This window comes from Acanthopagrus latus, chromosome 17 (assembly GCF_904848185.1).
Source record: "Acanthopagrus latus isolate v.2019 chromosome 17, fAcaLat1.1, whole genome shotgun sequence".
Lineage (NCBI taxonomy): Eukaryota > Metazoa > Chordata > Actinopteri > Spariformes > Sparidae > Acanthopagrus > Acanthopagrus latus.
In genome coordinates this window covers 16,809,452-16,829,648 of record NC_051055.1, presented here as the reverse complement: position 1 = coordinate 16,829,648, position 20,197 = coordinate 16,809,452, and the positions used below count along the sequence as shown (strand labels likewise).

Sequence of the window (20,197 nt, the reverse complement as noted above, 5' to 3'; positions counted from 1 at the left end):
TGTGCCTTGTAATGTGTGTGTGTGTGTGTGTGTGTGTGTGTGTGTGTGTGTGTGTGTGTGTGTGTGTGTGTGTGTGTGTGTGTGTAGGGGGTAAAGTTTCGCGCAGAAGGCGGGGGCGCGGCTGTGTAGTCCTGTAGCTGAGACTCTGGACAGACCTGGTGGTTTCAGGGTGTCAGGAGGCAGTACTTTGTGTTTTTTGGGGGGGTGTGAGCGCAGCAGAGCGGAGCGCAGTGATCCAGTGACATCCAGTTGGCGGACTTAACCCGGGACAAGCCTACCTCACCTGCACGGAGGAAACTCTGTCTCTCTCCCTCTGTCCCAGTTCCCTCTCGTTTTTTTTTTTAGGGGGGAAATAGTGTACAGCCGGCTGTTCTTTGAGGATGGAGCGTGTGTGGGACAGCGTTTCCTCCGCTGGGATGTTTATTCTCGGGCTACTCTCGGCGCTCGACGGAGTTTGGGGTTTCAACATTCACGCAGAGCATCCTACGGTTTACAGGGGACCCGATGGGAGCTATTTCGGTTATTCTGTGGACTTCTACCAGGCTTCCAGCGGCAGCAACACGTGAGTGGCAACATCAGGGCTGAAGCTGCCCCATTAGGGGTCCTGCAGGAGTTCAGTACATGTGGTTAGAGCTGCCTTAAGTTCTCTACTGTAGACTCAGTGGAAGAGAATTGAATCCAAATGATGCGATGTGAGAAAAAAAGTTACATTTCAGTGAAGATATATGAGGCTTCATCATATCTGTAGCTGCACGAGACACAGAGGAGGCAAAGCAGAATAATGAAAAAGTAAAGAAATCGAGATGTATGAATGAGCCGCTGACTTCACCCTCTCCTGCACCTCTGTCTCCCCTCCAGGATCAGTGTGTTGGTGGGGGCTCCCAAGGCGAACACCTCCCAGCCGGGCATCGTTGAGGCTGGAGCCGTCTACTACTGCCCCTGGCCCGGACTCCCTGACAGCTGCAGGCAGATTCCTTTTGACAATTCCAGTGAGTAACCTGATTTTCTTTCATTTTCTGCATGTCACGGTTCGAAATGAATTCATGGCAGCCCTCCTGGGCCCCCAATGGGTGTAAATACGCTCCTTTCAGGCTCCTGTTTTAAAGGATTTCACTGGACATTGGCATGCATAACTTTTCTATCATATCTGGACCAATTGCAAGACGTATTCTCAACCATGTACCTGTTTTATGAGGAGTATTTTCAGCGAATAACAGAAATGAAATTTAACAAGCGTTCATTGCGCTGAAGTCCAAGTGGATCCCTCTTAAAATCATAGGTGGCCCCAGATGTTCTTCCATTTGGACTCACTGGAGTTTCATAACCTGCGCGTCTGGTATGTGTGTGTGTGTGTGTGTTGGCACATGTGTTTGCTGCATGAAAGAGAGGCGATAAGAGGACATATGGGCCTCATCAGCCTCATCTGACAGAAGAGGTGGCTGGTGCAAGACTGTACGTCACGTCGTTCACGGTTTTCAATACGTTATCATCAAGGACACGCGTCCAATCAGCCTGTGTTTGTGCATCCAGCGTCGCTCACTTTTCCATCTGAGTTGGTAGAGAGAGAGGACAAGTGGGAAAATGAGAGAGAGAGAGAGAGAGAGAGAGAGAGAGAGAGAGAGAGGTGGTGGGAGAGGAGGGGGGGGTAAAGTGTATGCACATGGGAATTTAGCTCCCCTTCCGAGGAAAGGGGGATTGGGTGAGGTCTGCTTTTTATTAGATCTTGAAAATGTATCCCTGTCTCCTTCCCTCTCTCTCTCTCTCCTTCCCTCTCCTTCCCTCTGTCTCTCTCTCTCCCTCTCTCTCTCTCTCTCTCCCTCTGTCTCTCTCTCTCCCTCGCCCTCTCTCTCTCTCTCTCTCTCTCTCTCTCTCTCTCTCTCTCTCTCTCTCTTTGTGAGGGTTTCCATCATCGTCAAAGGAGAGATGGAGGAGGAACTGACCTTTTATCACACAGTTAACTCTGGTGGAAGCGGTTCCGCTCTTTGAGGGTTTTTATTCTGCGGCCAATTAAAATGATACTGCGAGGAGAACTAATTCATCTGACAGGGAAATCAGAGAGAGTTGTAAACACAGATGAAGATAAGATTGAAGCAGAGTTAATGATATCGAAAGCTCGACACCTGTGGAGAAAGATTTAGCTGTGGATGGACGTTAGGGCCTGGGAGATATCCAAGATTTGATATCATGATGTTGTTTCACCCAACTATCGTGAAAGACGATTACTTTACTGTGTTTTATGTTGGTTAGTTGAATTAATTTTATGAAAAAATGACAAACTGAGAGGTTGATGTGTTATTCTTTTTTACAGCTGCCTTTGAAGCAACACATACAGAACTTTCAAGTTACAAAATCATATTGAATAAGAACTTTTAGATCTGAAATTTAGTACAAAAAATGACTCGCAAACACAATATAGCCTACAACAGTATTGGCACTGGTTCCAAGTCAAGAGAGCAATTCAAGCGAGAAATAACACTGTCATGATTTAAAACACAAAATTAAAATACAGTCAGAAGAGTGACTCACCTCTCAGGAGAAGAGTCACACAGCTGTTCGATATTGTGATAAATATCGTGATATTACCTAATATCGAATGTCAGTATAGAAATGGGCACAGATTTGGGGATTATGGAGGGAACAGGCTCCCCCTCAACGTTTCGACCACATGCATTTATATACAGCAAAAGAAAGAAAGTAGCAGACGACTGTAATGTTGATGAACCTCTTTCCTCAGAGCATTATATTCCATCACATTTTAAACCGAATGAAGTGTTCACCTTAACATAAATAAAGATATTTCCACACGAAGATATACAGAGAAGGCGCAAAATGATGGATAAAAATCACCAGAATCCTCCTGGGGACGACCTCCATTTAAAACTTGTCCCTTGTGGACAGAGCTGCAGCTGCAGGTTACACTTGCATGTCACACACACTCCCGCTAATGAGGAAGCACGAAGGAAACAGCTGATTGCCGATCAGCTGATGCAGACACATAAGCACATTTCTCTGTCTGAACGAAAGCGAGCTTCATGCAGATGAGAGTAAAAACCACCAACGTGAGGTCCATTTTCTTTGCTCTCCCTCGAGTTAATCACAGGTTCCTTTGCACAGAGGGCTTAGTTTAAGTGTGAAGTGCTTTAGGAGAAATTTCAGGCTTGGAGGAAATAAGGGTAAACAGAGGGAACGAACGTGCGCACGGCCGTGTGTGTGTGTGTGCACCTATTCACTGGAATGATTGGGTATGCGTGCGGTGATTGATGACAGTGGCCACGGTGGATATTTCTAGAGTTACAGCAGACGCTTTATTGCAGGAATGAGCCAGACACAGTCACATACACACAGACACACACACTGTACAATATATCAGCACAAGTGGTGACCATCTGTGTGTACTGTGTTGGCTAATATCCTTACAGTATTATGTGTGTACCTGTGTGTGTGCGTGTGTGTGTGTGGCTTCAGTGACGTTATGCAGATGTGTCAACTCGTGCTGCTGTGGGGGGGAGAGATAGGGATTGATATGGTGATAGGTGCACATTAGTGATTGCGTGTGCGTGATAAGAGATAAGAGTAATTGCTTGTTACTCGAATTTTAAGAATAATGCACAAATTAGAGAAGACACAGATTTGTTTAAAAAACTATCTATATTTCTTCTCGCTCATTTCTCAGTCCTCTGCTGTGGCCTCAGAGCTCGAGCGAGCACAGTTTTGGTGCGTCTGCCAGAGTATATTCTTCATTCACTACCTTCACCAGCAGTTTATACACTTAAGAGGGGCTCCTTTCAACTCATGAGCCTGTTTCTTTAACCTTTTGGTCCCTGATGCTGCTTTTGATTAGAGCAATGGGCTTTATTACTCCATATAGTCTTGGGTTTTCATTAGATATCGCATTGATTTATATTAAAGCATGAAAAAGACAGAAGTTGAAGGAGGTTAGGCCTGCCATACATCCTGTAAATGATGATGGTGACAAGAGAGAGGTTAAGAGTCAGATACACTCGATAACAAACTCCCTCAGAGAAGATGGAAATATTAACAGTGAACTTTCCCTTCCTTCAGTGTGTTGTAGATGTTCTAAAGATCTCAAAAGTGAAAAAGGTCCGACAATGCCTCGTCAGTAGTCCCGATTCTGTGACTTTGTGACATCACACTACATCGCTGTGTCACACATTTGCTAGTTTATGCCTGGCAGCTACACAGAGCTACAGAGCTGCAGCACTAGCAAGAATGACAAAACAGATTTTTTTTTTTTTTAGCTTTGAAGCATGTCAACCTGTCCTCGTTGTAACAAAAAACAGAATTATGAACCTGACAGTGAGTGTAATGTGTCTCCTTTAAAAAGGAAAAGAAAATCCACTGTGCACCTGCATTTATGCATTTATTATCTGCCTCTGAGTGCCTATTTTAGTGTGTGAGCATGTGCTGAAGGAAGGTGTTTAATCGTGAGGGGTCTGCATGGCCCTAAAGAGCACCAGCTGGTCTTTAATAACGCTGGAAAATATCCACAACAGAGCGGAGACACACATGCACACCGAATCTGACACTTTATTGTGAGTGGGCTGGGAAATGCTCACAATGTGTGCCTGGGCCTGTGTATGTGTGTAAGTATCTCAAGTGTTGTTACATTTTATGGGGAAAGGCTTTGACTGAGGGAAGAGGCATCGTGACAAATGTCTGTTTCTGGGGGGCAAATGGTGTTTTGATGTTGGTTGCAGGCCTGTTTAAGACGTCGCTGTTTGTTCTTTGCTTATCAAGGACAAATTCTTTCCACTCGCACAAGGCAGAGCCACAGGCCTGGGTCCACATTACCACAGGCAATATCAGCTTTTTACTGGCACCATTATGAAATGTCTCTTTCATTCGCTTTTTTTTTTAATGTCTTTTCCACTTCCCGTCTCTCTCTCGCTCTCTGTCTCCCTCCAGATAACAGAATGATAAAGGTAAACGGCACCAGAGAGCCTCTGGAGTTTAAGTCCCACCAGTGGTTTGGAGCATCGGTTAGAACACACAAAGGAAAAGTGGTGGTGAGTAGGCATGATGTCTGATAACATCAGATATGTGTCATCAGTATTATCTCACATGCTTGAGAGTTATAGCTAGTTATACACAACTTTTAGTTGCCATTGAGGTCAGTATTTGTCATTTGTTTTTTAGGCGTGTGCTCCTCTCTACCACTGGCGGACGGTGAAGCTGAGCGGGGAGAAGGACCCCGTGGGGACCTGCTATGTGGCCGTCCAGAACTTCAGTGCCTACGCAGAGTACTCACCCTGCAGGACCAGTGAGTCACCCTGCAGCCTCGTCTCCATTTTTTTTTTTTTTTAACTGCCGTCCAAATCTCCTTGCCTCTGTTTCTTTTCTTCTCCTCCCCCCGCTGTCACTGACCATAAAATTCACCTTTGTCAGTGTTCCTTTATTTGAATGTACTGTATCTTTCATCAGGGTAATACCTCATGATGTGGCATAATGTTTAAATACAGTGCGCTGATTTTTATGTCAGCCGATAAAAAAATCACGTCTAAGCTTATTAAAGGGTCAAGTTTAAAAGTTTAAAGGGTCAATTCACCCAAATTACACTTAATAAAACCCGTTTTCTCCCTTGCCTCTGATAGTATCTAGCCATGCGATAACATTAGTTGTCCAGGTTTTGATATATCTGACTCCACCCCACTGTGTGTTCAGCCCATTACTCAGAATAATCCACATCCTCATTTAAAACTATTATCTACTAAGGAAATAGTCACAATTTAAGCAAAAAGCCAATGCAAAAAAAAATGCAAAAATCTAAAATACAGATGTGCAAACAAGAAAATGGCAGTAGACAAAAACTGGCAGCAAAAAAGCAAGAAAAGGGAAATACTAAAGTAATACAAAAACTGAACACGTAGGAGAAAACCACGGGGAACAAATCAGGAATGCAGGGAACACAGAAAGATGGGGGAACAGGCAGAGGAGCACAGGGGATACGTGGACGAAGGCAGGCAAACCAACAGATAGTGAGGGAACAACACAGGCATAAATACAAACTGAGCGAGCCAAGGGGTGAGGTGCTGGTGGCGAGACACTGGGAACAGTTAGCAGTGCTAATGAGGCTGATGTGAGACAGGCATGGTGGGGGTGAACACAGGAACACAGGTGAGCAGGAAGTAGAAAGTAACAACAAGTCACAAGAGGATATAACTACAAAACAAACAGGAGGTCAACGAAAACCGAAGAAGAAAAACCCAGACCATGACATAAATAGTCCAAATAAAACCCAGAATAGCATGCTTTAAAGTCATTTGTGCTTTCATAAACAAAATGTCATTCACTTTCTATTTTATTTGGCAAAAAGCTCAAAGCTAGATTCTGGCCAAAGACAACCAAGATTATCTCCTGTGGGCGAAATGTGTATTTCTTTATGTGGCTCAGGCACCGAGCAGCTTTTCTAATATATTACCTCACCTAATGTTTTACAAGTTGCCACAGCAACTTATCTGTTTCTCTCTCTGGTCCTCTTCTTTCTGTCATCGGTTCTATTAATGGGATTCATGGGATTTTCTGGCTCCCTGCCCCCCCACCCCCCTCAACTTAATCGCCAGTTTGTTTTTTTTCATCTTTCTCTCCTACTTTCTTCCTGCGACCGCTCTCACCCCATGCTGTGATACAAGGGCACCAGCAGAGTACGATAAGGAGAAATGGAAGCTATCAGGTGGCACATCATAAAAAGCAGATCAAACGCAGCTCTTATCGTCCGACTCCATCGTCCGCTCTGCATAAAAAAATCCCCCTCACATAAACACACACATTCCAACTCACACTCCACGCCACTAGAAGTTGTTAAGGGTCTCCATTTTTGTTGTTCATGTCGGTTCTGACCAATCAAGACTGGAATGATCACCTTGTAAACTCGATTGTTCTCAAGAGGCGAATAACTCTGCGGAGGAAAGAGTTGTTCATCGCCGGCCCCTCGGCATCTCGACATGAATCCGCGCCGCTCAGACTCCTTCTATAACTCACACTTTGTTTATATGCGCACGTGTGGAGTCACGCATCATTAAGTTTCACCTCAGGGTGCCGCTAAAAATGAAGAACAATCTGTTATGAGCGCGTAAGTTTTGCGTGTTCGTGCACAGAGATGCAGAGATTTAAACACAAACACACCTCGGCCTTTTCTACAATTTTACGCTTTTTTTTTTTGTGTTCCGTGTTTCGAGTTGCCTAATTGTTTCATCTGATAGGGGTAATGCTCTCTGCAATGTTAGTTGAGTGCTTTGTTCCGGAAAATGTTTTTTCTTTTTCTTTTCTTTTTTTTTTTTTTACGATTAAGATGCCGGTTCTCATGTTTGAACGACTGTTGTGTTTTTTCAGATGATCCAGACCCAGAGGGACAGGGGTTCTGCCAGGCTGGCTTCAGCGTGGACTTCACCAAGGTAAAGTCCGCAGCAGTAAACACCCCCGCGCGCGCTTCTCGATGAGCACAAACAGAGAGTTTTCTTCAAACACCCCCCTTGAGAGATTTATGGACGCGGGGAAGATGAGAGCGCACGCGTCCCTCGAGGAGCCTCCACTCCTGATGTGACCCATCGCCTCTGAACACAATAGACCAAACACACATACACACATGGACATTCTTTCACTGTATAGTCAATGTGAACTTTGATCTCTGTCTCGTAGTCCAACTCTACCCTCCTGTACAGGAAGCTGTCATTCTCCACAGGATGTCAACAAGCATGACAGCAGGAATCATATGTGCACGCATATGTTCTATACCCCCACCGTAGTCCCACACAAACACACGCTCGCGCTGACACATCTGTTACATCTGTCACATCCGTCACATGACTAACCTTAACTAATTGGTGTTTGTTCCAGGAAGGAACGCTGGTGGTAGGAGGACCTGGAAGCTTTTACTGGCAAGGTAACCCCGGCAACAGTGTGTAAACCTGTGTTGTTGTCTCTCCTCTCTTGTGGTGATTTCATAGATGGGAAGGTGTTCAAATGACAGATGAGTTTAACAGGCGGATCGGCCCACGCAGCAACACATGCAAGCGGACGCACTTTGCCAAATCTTCAATTTCATTACAGGCGTCTTATACGAAAGAGAAAGTGGAAAGAAAACGTGTCTCTTTCTCTGTCTTTGCCCTTTCCTTAACTTCCCCCCCCTACTCTCTCGCTCCTTTACTTCATGCCACTCTCTGTCAGGGAGCAGGAAGTGGGTGTTTGGGCTCTGTAATGAGCTGATCGGGGCGTAATGGAGTGTGGAGGAACTGCCCCTCTGCCCCCTGATAAAGCACAGAGGGGCATGAAAAAAAAAGCCTTTGTCGGAGACGCCACACAGTTGAGAAGGACAGGGGGGAGAGGTGGGGGAGAATTTAAACGGCGAGAGCGGGGAGGACAGCGGGAGTGATGGAGGATTGTTAAGGAGATGACACAAACGGGTCTCAGGGAAAGTTGAGAAGTGAGGGAGTGAGTCAGACAGAGGGGAGAGAGCGAAGAAGGAAGAAAGATGGATCCTCTGCTCAATAAAAGCAGCGCCGGGGTCAGCTCGCTCGCTGGGATCGCGCGGGGCCGAGTCTAAGCAGAGGGATGGAGTGTCTTAATAGGTGCAGACACAGCTAGAGCGTGTCAGAGTTCAGCCGGCGGAGTGCAGCGATACTCCCCCGGCTCCAGGTGTGTGAGAGGATCCAAATTTAGAGCTCTGCAGCTGGAGACGCTCACTAATCAGCTGCACAAGCTAATGCCTCTTTCCCGTCACTGTCCGTCACTCCGAAACACTTCATTTGTCCAGATTCAGTAAGAAAGAGCGTTTGTTTTTAGAGAGTGGCCCCGTGATGGATATTTCATAACCGCTGCACAAATTTATATGATTTTTAGGGGGGTTATTGCTTTGGCATCGCCGCTGTTATGACATATGGTCGAAGAATGAAAGCCCCGGCGTACGAGCCCGCACTAGACAGGCATCGCAGACAGCCTAATGGACTGCTCCCGCTCTGTGCCCTCATCGTGGCAAGGCTGGCTGCCTCCAGTTAAAACACTTCCTCCGAATGTTTATAAAAGCACTCAGCCCGGATTTTATGGCCTCTAATACACAACGATTATCCGCAGCCTTCAGCCTGAGTCATCATTTAAAAGAAAGACAGGAAAAAAAAAAAAAAAACTTTATATACAGTCTTGTTATCTCTGGGTGTAAAGGACGTTTCAAATTAGCAGCTGTGGCTTATGAGGCCGTCTCATTAATCAGATGGACGTTTAAACGATGAGCTGAGGCGGTGATATGTTATTCTGGGAGACAAACTCATAGAGAGAGGAGAGGGGTTTGAGAGGGCACGTTTCCCATCCCTGCCACGACACACACACACACACACACACACATTAAGGAGGATTTATGGGAGGTTGAGGGCAGCCGTAGATAAAATCATTTGTTTGCTTGACCTCTTGTTCAACACCAGAGGAAGGGCGTTGTTTGTGCGCGCTCACCTATAATTCAGAATCCAGGCTCCGGAGAGGACAAGCGTTTTCTTTTCTTTAAGGTTTTTTTTAAAGGGAAACAGCTAGCCCTCTGCCAGCGATGTGTGTTTTAGCTTTCCTCGGGGAGGATTGTACGTGTCGTTAGCTCTGCGTGCAGGCGGTCCAGCAGGTTTCTATCGCAGAGCGCAGCGGTGCTCCCTTCATGGGGTCCGAGCCGAACAGATGTGACTCTCTCACCCTGAGTTGTTTGTTTTTCTCTATCTATTTATCCCTGTGCTGTGTGTGTGTGTGTGTGTGTGTGTGTGTGTGTGTGTGTGTGTGTGTGTGTGTGTGTGCAGGTCAGGTAATGACAGCGGGGATAGCTGAGATACTGAACGGCTACTCTTTGAAGGCGGTGCTGAGACGGGTTCCAGGGGAGAAACACACCAGAGCCGCTGAGGACACACACGACGACAGCTACCTTGGTAACATGCATTTACAAAACAAACACACACACACACAACCACACGCCGAGACAACTGTGTTGATCCAAATAATGATCCGAAATGACATCGCAGGCGTCAGTTACAGTTTACCAAGAGTTAATTGCCTTCACGTGCAACCCATTTCTCTCTCTCTAGGTTACTCTGTGGCGGTGGGGGAGTTTACAGGAGACTCTGAACAAGGTGAGAAAAGCCCACAATTCATTACAACCAAACCACATGTTGTACCAGAGGAGTCGCTCGCTACCGGCACCGGCGAACGCAGTCGCACAGCACTCTCGCCAGCTGGATGCCAGGAGGGAGTGTTGTGACGGGGTGTTTGCGGGGTGAGGGATAAGGAGTGGACAGCTGTGTGACAGTGCCTCGGTCTGAACTCCGGGCGCAGTAATGAGAACTGTCTCTGCATGTCTGGGTCGCGACCCCGAGGGGACAGGACCTCAGGAACCACTGATAAAGGGATTTCCTCTCTCTTCATTCTGACTGATTAGAATGATTAGTGGCAGGCCCCTTCAGATCCAGAGTGGGTCCGGAGTCTCTCGCCGACTTGAAATATTAGGTGGAAAGAGGGACATGCACGCCACACTCCATCATTTTATTAAAGACGTGCAGGTGGGGGGTGAAGGCGACTCCGAGTTCATCTCTGTTGAACCTCTCAAGCGAGAGGCCAATATAAATTCATAGAAATCATTTTTTTATATATTTTTAGGGTGTCTTGCCAGCGGCACGGCATTTTGATTCAGGTGCTGCTGACGCTCTGTCCCATGCCAGCAGTTTGCCAGCAGATGAAACACACAGCCAACATGAAAGCACAGCTCTTTTATTAAAGAGAATCTGTCCCACCACAGTCAGGCTACAGCATCTTCTATAACTATTGTTTTATGACTTTCCCTTCAAACACGAGCATGAGACCCTGCATGCCTCCTCAAAGCCACTCCGGCTTCCCATTCATAATTTCCTGTCTATCAGAGCCTCTCTGCTAATCACCATTTAGTGGGATCTTTAAGTTTACATACCCCCATACCAACCCCGCAAACAAAAAAAAAAAAAAGGGCCCCGAACCGCCTCCGGCACAACACATGTCAGAGGGTCTTAAAGCGAGCCATAAGAGGTTACACATGCCCGCTGTTGTGTTGTGTTGTGGTACTGAGCTTGTTGTGGTCTTGTTCCCCCAAAACCCTCTTCAGACCGGAGAACTGGTCGTAACTGGGAATTCTGGGCGAGGATGGAGCTGGGAAGTGCTGGTTTGTGGGATCGTGGTTGAGTCTTTTGGGTAGAGCCTGGGGCGGGGGGGGGGGACTCTTGTCTGTCTTCTCTCTCTGTGGGTGGGTCCTTCAGATCGTCCCTATAAGTTCACAGCGCCGCCCTCATCAATCAATTCACGACCAGCGCTCGAGCACCCGATCACTCATTGTGCCCTCAGCAACACTCGGCCCTTCTGACAGGGTGGGCTGGGGCGGGGATTTTTGGGGTTTGCGCGTTTTTGAGACAAACCACTGTCGAGCCCCTTTTCTCACACATTGACACGCGCTAATTTAAGTCTGTCATTATCTTTATGTTTCCCAGAGCTGATAGCTGGAGTCCCGAGAGGAGCGCAGAACTTTGGATATGTGAGTATACAGTGGGAAATAAAATGACACTAGAACAATCTGTCAGTAGAACAAGTGAAAATTCACTTGTGAGGATTTCACATCTTATTTTTGAAATAGGATGTGATGCCTAAAAGAAAGAGTCCCTTTATCTCACTGGAATGCAGTGTTGTAAAAAGTACCCAAATGTCATACTTGAGTAAATAGTCAGTATATTGTGTCAAAATATTACTTTGGTAAAAGTGAAAGTCAACCACACAAATAGTACTTCAGGTAATATCAAAAGTAAATCATACATAACTACATGTATGTTTATTATGTGTGCTATAGGTCTGGCTGATCATCGAATCTGATGTATTTAGCAGTTGGATTGTGATCAGAATCAGTGTCTTATTTTTGTTTGCTTGTTTTTTTATCTGATCCCAGATGATGTAGATACATTTAGAAATGCGCTACACTGGCCCTGATGCAGCATTCAGCCTTCAATAAATAACCAGTAACTACAGAAATGAATACATTAAGTGAATAAAAAAGTAAATACTTATGTAAAACACAAGTATCTCAAAAATGTTCTTAAGTTAAGTACTTGAGATAATGCACTTGGTTAAATTCCGTCACTGATAAGATTTTACTTTTTAGGTTCCTGTGTGTTTTATTGAGGGTACTGAGATATTTTTACTCTAAATTAAACACAAACTCCTTGTAAGCAAAATTCAACAAGAAAGGCTCCTAGGTGAGTTTTTGCTGCTAAGTCTCCAGAAAAAAGGACTTAGGCATGATGAATGTAGAAAATCAAGCAATCAAAGTGGTTTGAGCAGTCTGAGCACTTTTTGTCAGAACACCAAATTAGGAAACATATTTTGGAAGAATGGTCTCTGTTCCTCCAGGAATGTTTCCAGAGATTTGTAGAATCCATGCCAAAGGAAGTTTTGAGATGTTTTGGTGGCTTATGGTGAAACATATTGGTTTTGCTTTGCCTTTACTCTGTCGCCCATCTGCATGCTGTGATCCTGACATTTCAAGATGTACAGATGTGTGGCAGTCTGAGTGTGATAAGAAGCGCGGGAGGGATCAGAAGTAAAGTCCTCTAGACTCGTCTGCTTTTGCTGCTTCGTATGGGATTGCAGCTTTCACCGTGCACTTGCATCTACATGCAAATACAGTGTGTGCGATGTAGTGTGTGTGTAAACTGTGGTGTGCCTTGTGTTCTCTTATGGGAACATGTCCCCGGGGCTGACTGTGTCAATCCTCCCTAATGACACACGGCTTCCGCTGCATGTGGAGGGCTGTGACCCCACCTAACCCCACTAACCCTTCTCCACACAAGCCTGACCTCTAACCCTGACCTGCAGTGCAACCGCGAGACTCATCACACTCGGCGCTCACACACACACACTGCAGCAGTTTCTGTCTGGACATATGTGAAGCTGGTGCGAGCATGCTCCTTCCTGTACAGACAGTGCACTGCGAGTGTCACAGAGGAGGGGGGCTCGTAGCTCGCAGCAGGAGGCGTGTTATGAGGGATGCAGGTAGGCCACGTTAGAGGCAGGCCGTCGTCCGCGATCAGGTTTCTTCTGTGACCAATCTGTGACAACTCAGAGCGCTCTGATTCAATAGCGGTGTTTACGCACCCTCATCTGTCTGTTTGTAAGTCTATCCCCGTTCGATGTGTCTTTGAGACATCTGCGACTGGGTCAACTTGTATCTTGCATGTGTGTGTGTGTGCTTGTGTGTGTGTGTGTGTGTGTGTGTATGCGTAGCCCCCGGCTGTCTCCATGTGGTTGTTATTTTAGGTCTTATGAAGGAATTCTCAGCGCCCCCCCCCAAACCCCCCCTCCATCGTTCCCCACGACCGGGGTTAGGATGGGGGGAAGGAGAGAAAGATGAGGGGGGAAATGGTAAAGGCACACAGACGATGATGGTTGGGGGAGGGCAGGGGAAAGAAAGAGGTTTCTGTAGAATAAAAGCTTTTTGTGCGGTTTATGCTTCTTTCTTTTCTGTTTTTTTTCCCCCTGCATTCTTCATGTGCCTGTTTGTCAGACTGCTCGGCCATGTTTGATCCTGGAGCGCTGCGAGGACAAAGTCTTTTGTTTTTTAAGTCGTCGAGCCGGATTGCACCTGAGAGTATGTGTGCTTGTTTTAGGTGGCGATGATCAACTCCACCAATCTGACCTTCATCCAGAACTTTACAGGGGAGCAGGTAGGAGCGCCAACACATCCCAATCAGACTGCTGGGTCACATATAAACTCCTGCACCCTGGGCACCAGCTGATATGGATTTTCTCCCACTTCCACTTGCATGGGGATGAAAATGAAATTAGAGGAAAATCATACCATATTGAGTTTACGGTTAAATATACCCATGCTCCTTCTTTCCCTGTCCTTCAGATGGCCTCCTACTTTGGCTACTCGGTGGCTGTCACTGACCTGAATGGAGACGGGTAAGCCTAAAGCTCTCACGTCACTCCAGACACAGACGCTCTCTCTCCACGTCTTTTGTCCTCTGAGGACTGAAACTTGTCTCCCCAGGACCGACGACGTGCTGGTCGGTGCGCCCCTCTACATGGAGAGGGAGATGGAGAGCAAGCCAAGAGAGGTGGGGAGGGTGTACCTGTACCTGCAGACGGCCCCGCTCACCTTCACCAAACCTGTCGCCCTCACCGGGACGCTCGTCTTCGGGCGCTTCGGCACGGCTATAGCACCCCTGGGGGACCTCAACCAGGACGGATACAACGGTATGCTCGGAGAAAGAAAGAAGGGGGAAAAAAGGAGAAAGATGAGATAAAAAGGAAATTGAGCCAGATGAAATTCATCTGAGAAACAAAAATAGACAAGATGAGAGAGGAAACAAAGAGAGAAGAGATGAGGAAATTTAGCAAGGCCCTTGTCTGGCCATATGGGGCTTGTGTTTCCAGGTGAACCCGCTGACAGACATATCTTTTTCTGTGTTTCCCGTGCCTCTCGGGCTGTTTTGTCTCGGACTCGAGGAAATCCTTACGGATGCCGCGGCATGAGAAAACTCAAAGCTCTTCAGCCAATCAGGAAGTGCGGCGATGAAAGGTTGTCTGTGTGAACTTGTCCCCTCCTGTGTTGATAAGGGTTACGGCCATGTGTGCGTAAGTGTGTGTTGGAGTTATTTTTAACTCACCAGATGTGCACTGAGATAAAATCATCTGGGAGTTTCTGTCCTGCAGCCCTGGGTTCATTCCTCTTCAGTGTGTTTGTTTTATCCTCACATTGACTGGACACACACACACACACACACACACGCACACACACACACAAAGCATGTGGCCTGCAGCACAAATGCTCCATAAAGCTCAGGCCTGCTGCCCTTAAAAAATGAATGAACTGAAGCACACATGGAGCTCGTATGACATCAAGCGCACTGTTTTGAGTTTTATTTATTCATGGACTGCATGTGTTAATGTGTGTCCCACCCCTTTAAACCCTTTAACCAGCAGATCAATAACCATTGGATCAATACTGAAGCTTTCTCTGAGCACAAACATAAATCTGGATTGGCTGTCAGGATGCGACCGTCTCTGAGGGGTGGTGACGTGACCTGAGAGGACACGAAGCCTCTCCGCCAGACCGCTCCATGACTGTGCATGATTTCATTATCCGGCATTACGTTATGGTCGTCACCGTGGAAACACTGTGATCAGAGGTTTCAGCAGCTTATTTTTCTGCTAATGTCAAACGTCTGCGTTCAAGTATACCTGTGCCCCGGTGTGATCTAATCACGGGCAGATCCATTTTCTGTCTGCAGGGAACTCATCACTCCCTTTTTTTTTTTCTGCAGCATTCTGCCAGTCCCCTCTCATCTTCACGGCTCTGTTAAGTGTCAGCTGAAACCACGCGATTTAGCATAATTCAATTTGCCGTTTCTTACTATCTACCAACCAACACTGGCTCCCTGTCACCATCGCTCACACAGTGTCAGCCTCTTTGTGTCTGCGAGCGACGATCTCCTGTAGCGCTGATCTCAGTGATCACAGTGGGTGTTCCGCATTTTTCGCCGCCAATGTCTGCGTTGTGTGGGATGCCCGTGAGTGACTTTCACATTACTTGAAGATTTTTTTTTTTTTTTTTTTTTTTTTAAGTATGTTGCTTCTCCCATAGTCATTCGGTTACGCACGCGTACCCACGCACAGACACACAGGCTCGCAGGCGCACATGCGCACAGACGAGCACATGTATACACTTGCATACACACATGGTTGCATTTATCCTCTCTACCCCACAATCTGCTTCATGTGGAACTACTTGTTTAGGCTGAGTAAGAGGGGGTCCGGAGACAAACAGGATGTCTAGAGGTGTTCGGTCAGTTACAGTGCTGGGCGATACTTGTGTGCAGGACAGTGCGATGTGTGGACATTAAAAGGTTAAAGAGTTTGGTGAAAGAAATCTGTTACTTTTCATGTCAAGACAGGTGCCGAATGGTTGTATCTCTGTTTTCGTGTCTGTGTTGTCGGGTGCTCTGTTGTTCAGCAGCTGCATGCCTGCATCGTGTCCGAAGGAAGTTCATGAAAACCTGCTTTCTCTTTCATTTTCTTGCTGTGAGCAACTGCGGCTTGCACAAAAACAGCAATCTTGGATTAGAGGGAAAGTTAGAATAGATTAGATTCATTCAACAAGAGCTCTCCGCTGGAAGAGTAAGTGATTCCGCGTATTTCCGTACACCCATGAGGGAAGCATTCCACCTGATGAGAATTTGATGAGATCTGATGAAAATAAAGGGGGGTATCTTTGCTTATTTTTCCAGACCGTTGTCTAGCAAGTCCGCTGGATGCACACATTCCAGATTAGCTGAGTTTTGTAGTGTTTAACTTTTCCTAATAGCCTACTTCCAGGGGCTTTAACATCTTTGGGAATACAAACGCTTACACATTATTCACCCCGCTGCCAGGAATTACATGAGAAGATCGATAGGCTACCATCATCATCTGTCCTCGAGCTCAGTTAGCTTTGCTTTAAGGCTGGAAGCAGGAGGAGACAGCGAGCCCGACATTGTCCAAGTTTAGGTAAAAAAAAGCTCCAAGCTGCTTGGCTGTACACTTATTGAGGCTTAGAGGTGCTGGTAAGCAGATATTTTCTCTGGTTTTTCCCTGGTTCCAGTTTTTATACGAAGCTAACCCACCGCTAGCCAGTCCACAGCCTCATATTTGATGGACAAACGTTGAGACTGGTATCTCGCTCCTCTTCTAACTCTCCGTAAGAAAGCAGATAACTTTATTTCCCTGAAATGTCTACGACCAAACCAGACGAGCCAGCCCACCCATTTTCTCACTTATAATTAGGTGATATTTAACCAAAATGTTTCCCCTGTGGAGCAATATAAAGTAACAAAAAAACTACAGCAATGACCTTAACAGTAACCCTGAGCAGAAAAAGAACAATTTAGAGATAATTTAAGCGAATGGAAATTAAAAGGAAAGAGGTGAAGGACCATGCTGTCATGGTCCCCGAGTGCAGGTAAATGGAAGTCAAGCTCTTTTCCTTCTACCTGCGTGTTTCCCTGTCTCAGAGGGACCTTAACCCCGCTGATGTCTAAACCATCCCTTCTTGTGTCATCCCTCAGACGTGGCAGTGGGCTGTCCGTTCGGAGGCGACGAGCGTGGAGGCAGAGTATTGATCTTCAACGGTAACAGAGACGTGTCCACGCAAGGCCTGACGCCGAGCCAGGAGCTGAGAGCGGCCCGGACCCCGCGAGGCGGCTTGCCTGGATTTGGATTCACCCTGCGAGGAGGCCAGGACCTGGACAACAACCAGTATCCCGGTAAACACTCAAGTCAACCCCTCTCCACTCAGCTCCCCACGTTATAATCAAAATTCTTTCTCAAACTCGCATTCCTTCTCCTCTCCACTTTCCTTCCAGCTCCTCTCATTACAGCCTCCCTCCTCTTCGTTCCTGACCTCCACATTTCATGGTTCCCCCCATGCATGCACTCCTCCGCTACCATCCTCATGCTCTCCTGTGCTGCTTTCCCTCCTCTTCTCTGCTAAAGTCATCAGTCAGAGGAAGGGGGTATAGGGATGCACGCCAGTGAACCGCTGCTGCATCCATTCTTTGGGGATTTACAGTGCTCGAGAAAGGGGAGAAAATATAAGATTGAGAGAGAGAAAAAAGTATAATGCCGCATTATCCGCGTGACATTCGAGCCTCGGCCCAAATCCCCGAAACTGCGAGCAGACAAAGCAGCACTCAATCAAATTACATCCAAGCAGCACCCACCTACTGACTTTACCAGACACCTCCACCTTCTGACTTCACAGAGCACATTAGAAAACCTCACTTCAGTCACACAAGACCTGAAAAGGAGGGGATTTTCTTTTTCTTTTTTTTAAGTGTGAGGCTGTTTATATACATGAGTTTTCAGTTCAGAAGCAAAAACCCACTTGGAAGCAAGGCAGGTTTGTTAAACCACTGTTTACTACCTCATTTTCTCCCTAATTTAGAGCCACTCTCCTCTCAGCATTGCTCTGGCTCTGTACTTCCACAGATTAGGCTGAAAAGGAGAATGTGTTTAGTTTTACCTTTTCTTTTCTTTTCTTTTCTCTTTTCTTTTCTTTGCCCCCCACTCCCTTCCCCTTTTTCCCCTTCTCATTCGGCTACAATAACATATTCCTTCATTCCACAAACAGGATATCAAGGGAAATTACACACACAGGAGTACACACACCTCACATGTGCGGCTTGTGATCAGTTTCATTGGCGGCCGGAGAGTATTTTCTTGAGCGCGTGCCAGGCTCCAGGTCAAAGCTAGACCCGCTGCAAATCCGAGATCCCGGATTCAAAAACATCGCACAGTAAACACACACACACACAGGGGATACAGCTTTGGTGGAGGCCCTTCTTCTGGGAGGAGGAAGTGGAGTAGAAACTCACGGGTGGCAGAGCTTTTCAGCCAACACACACACACACACCGTATAAACATGCACACACACACACAAGCGGTGCAGCGCTTGTGTCGTCTGTCATTAGGGAGCTGGCTGGCGGAAGTGAAGCGCGCGCACACACACACACACACACACACACACACACACGGAGTGTCGTTAGCACAGTAGTAAAGTCACACTGTTCAAAGGAGCCGGAGACGTTTGATCAGCATTATGAGAGGACTGAGCAGGCGTCTGGGAGGCCTGCTCGAGCCGCCATATGCTGCCACTGATGTTAAATGTCATTAGCCTACGGCAGGAGCGCAGAGCGAGGGAAGGATGATGATTAAGCTCCAATTTTAGCTTTAATGGACTTTTCTTTTCTTAAGGATTACGTCGTACACACGTGTGTTTCGACTTGATAGGGCATAGCGGAAAACTAAATGAAAGGTGGAAAAGGCAAAGTGAGACGAAGAAAGGCAGCACAGGAACAAAGAAGACACCGACATTTAAAGTCCACAAAATTCTTTTCAGTAAGTCGCCACACAGCAGACATCTAGGCAACCTCCCACCCCCCAGCACAAAACAGTGGGCTGATATATGTTTTCCGGTTTCTACAATATAACACAACATAATTCAAAAGCATGCCTCTTTGGTCATGAGCAAGAGGTGGAAGCAGCACTGAGTTGATGTTCCACTGACTCAGTGGAGGCCAAGAAGTGGCGTGTGGCTCAGGCTAAAGGCTGGAGTTAAGGTTAGGGTCGGCTGTGTATCGTAAGAGTGGGTCAAATTGCCTCGGGTGCATTTCAGGTTCACCCGAGGGGTCAAAGGTCAAAAACTGACAATGTTTTACCTGTCAATCAGAGCGACTAGCTGGGAGAGTTAAAGACATGGAGACGTGTCAGGGTGGGTGATTTGGATGCGTGTGGTGGTGAGGGGTCATTAGGTTGGTAAGTAGGTGTAAAATGTATGACTGGTTCCTTGTTTACTCTTAGATTTAGTGACCATCTTTATTTCCAGCCCATTCTGGATGTACTTTCAGGTTAAAATCAGTAAAAGGTGACACAATTTGTCCCTTTTCCTCGCAATTTTTTTCATCTCTCAGTATTAAAGTTTTATACCCTAAACATACCTTTAAACAAAATGTTAGCCAGCCCTAACAAAATCCAATCTGGAACAGCTTACTCCGCCTGTCTGCACTGTGAAAAATGTGCTTTTCAGTACAAAAAGGTAGTGTTAGCATAGAATTCAGAATATGTATCATAGCTGGCAAGCTACTGAGCAGCCTGAAAAATCCCACGCATGCATCCAAAGAGAAAGAAATCCTCCTTTTCTCTCCCAAAACCGCCTCCCTCTCCATTGAGCGCCATTGACCTTTGGCATTTCGTCATCGAGGCCAGTCTCCTGCAGCCAAACAGACAGCCAGTGACAGCTTGACAGTCTGTCTAAACTCTGGATGGAGGTCGTGTTTTCACAGCCCAGGACAGACACCATCGGCTGCAGCAGCTCAGTTACCGACACTGAACCTGCACCTATCAATGAATGGAGTGTATGCACTGGTGTGTGGGTAGGGTTTTCGGTGTGTCTCCATAGACCCATGCGCACACGCTAAACTCAAATCAACAGTGGCAGGCCAGCTTTCCTGTGTGTAAGGAAATGGGATTGACATGAAAAGGAAAGTGGACTGTTATTTGATTTAGCCCTCGGCGCAGCCATGTGCGCACTCACACTCTCACACACACTTAACCCCAGAGATGCCCAGTCTTCAAATCAGCCTCATGTCATGCCGTGGTTTTG

The 20,197-nt window shown here is 46.6% G+C and overlaps 1 protein-coding gene across 1 annotated transcript in view; it reads left to right on the top strand.

The window, feature by feature from the left end:
* The window catches only part of itga8 (integrin, alpha 8), a 42,859-nt gene continuing 22,662 nt past the window's right edge, over window positions 1–20,197 (top strand). The window contains exons 1-13 of the mRNA XM_037073927.1: window positions 1–562; window positions 859–989; window positions 4,927–5,027; window positions 5,158–5,281; window positions 7,351–7,412; window positions 7,855–7,900; window positions 9,789–9,914; window positions 10,071–10,115; window positions 11,496–11,539; window positions 13,662–13,718; window positions 13,907–13,959; window positions 14,048–14,253; window positions 17,103–17,300. Of these exons, the coding sequence (XP_036929822.1) occupies window positions 381–562; window positions 859–989; window positions 4,927–5,027; window positions 5,158–5,281; window positions 7,351–7,412; window positions 7,855–7,900; window positions 9,789–9,914; window positions 10,071–10,115; window positions 11,496–11,539; window positions 13,662–13,718; window positions 13,907–13,959; window positions 14,048–14,253; window positions 17,103–17,300 (1,375 nt within the window). The 5' untranslated portion in view covers window positions 1–380. The remainder of the gene's footprint in view (window positions 563–858; window positions 990–4,926; window positions 5,028–5,157; window positions 5,282–7,350; window positions 7,413–7,854; window positions 7,901–9,788; window positions 9,915–10,070; window positions 10,116–11,495; window positions 11,540–13,661; window positions 13,719–13,906; window positions 13,960–14,047; window positions 14,254–17,102; window positions 17,301–20,197) is intronic.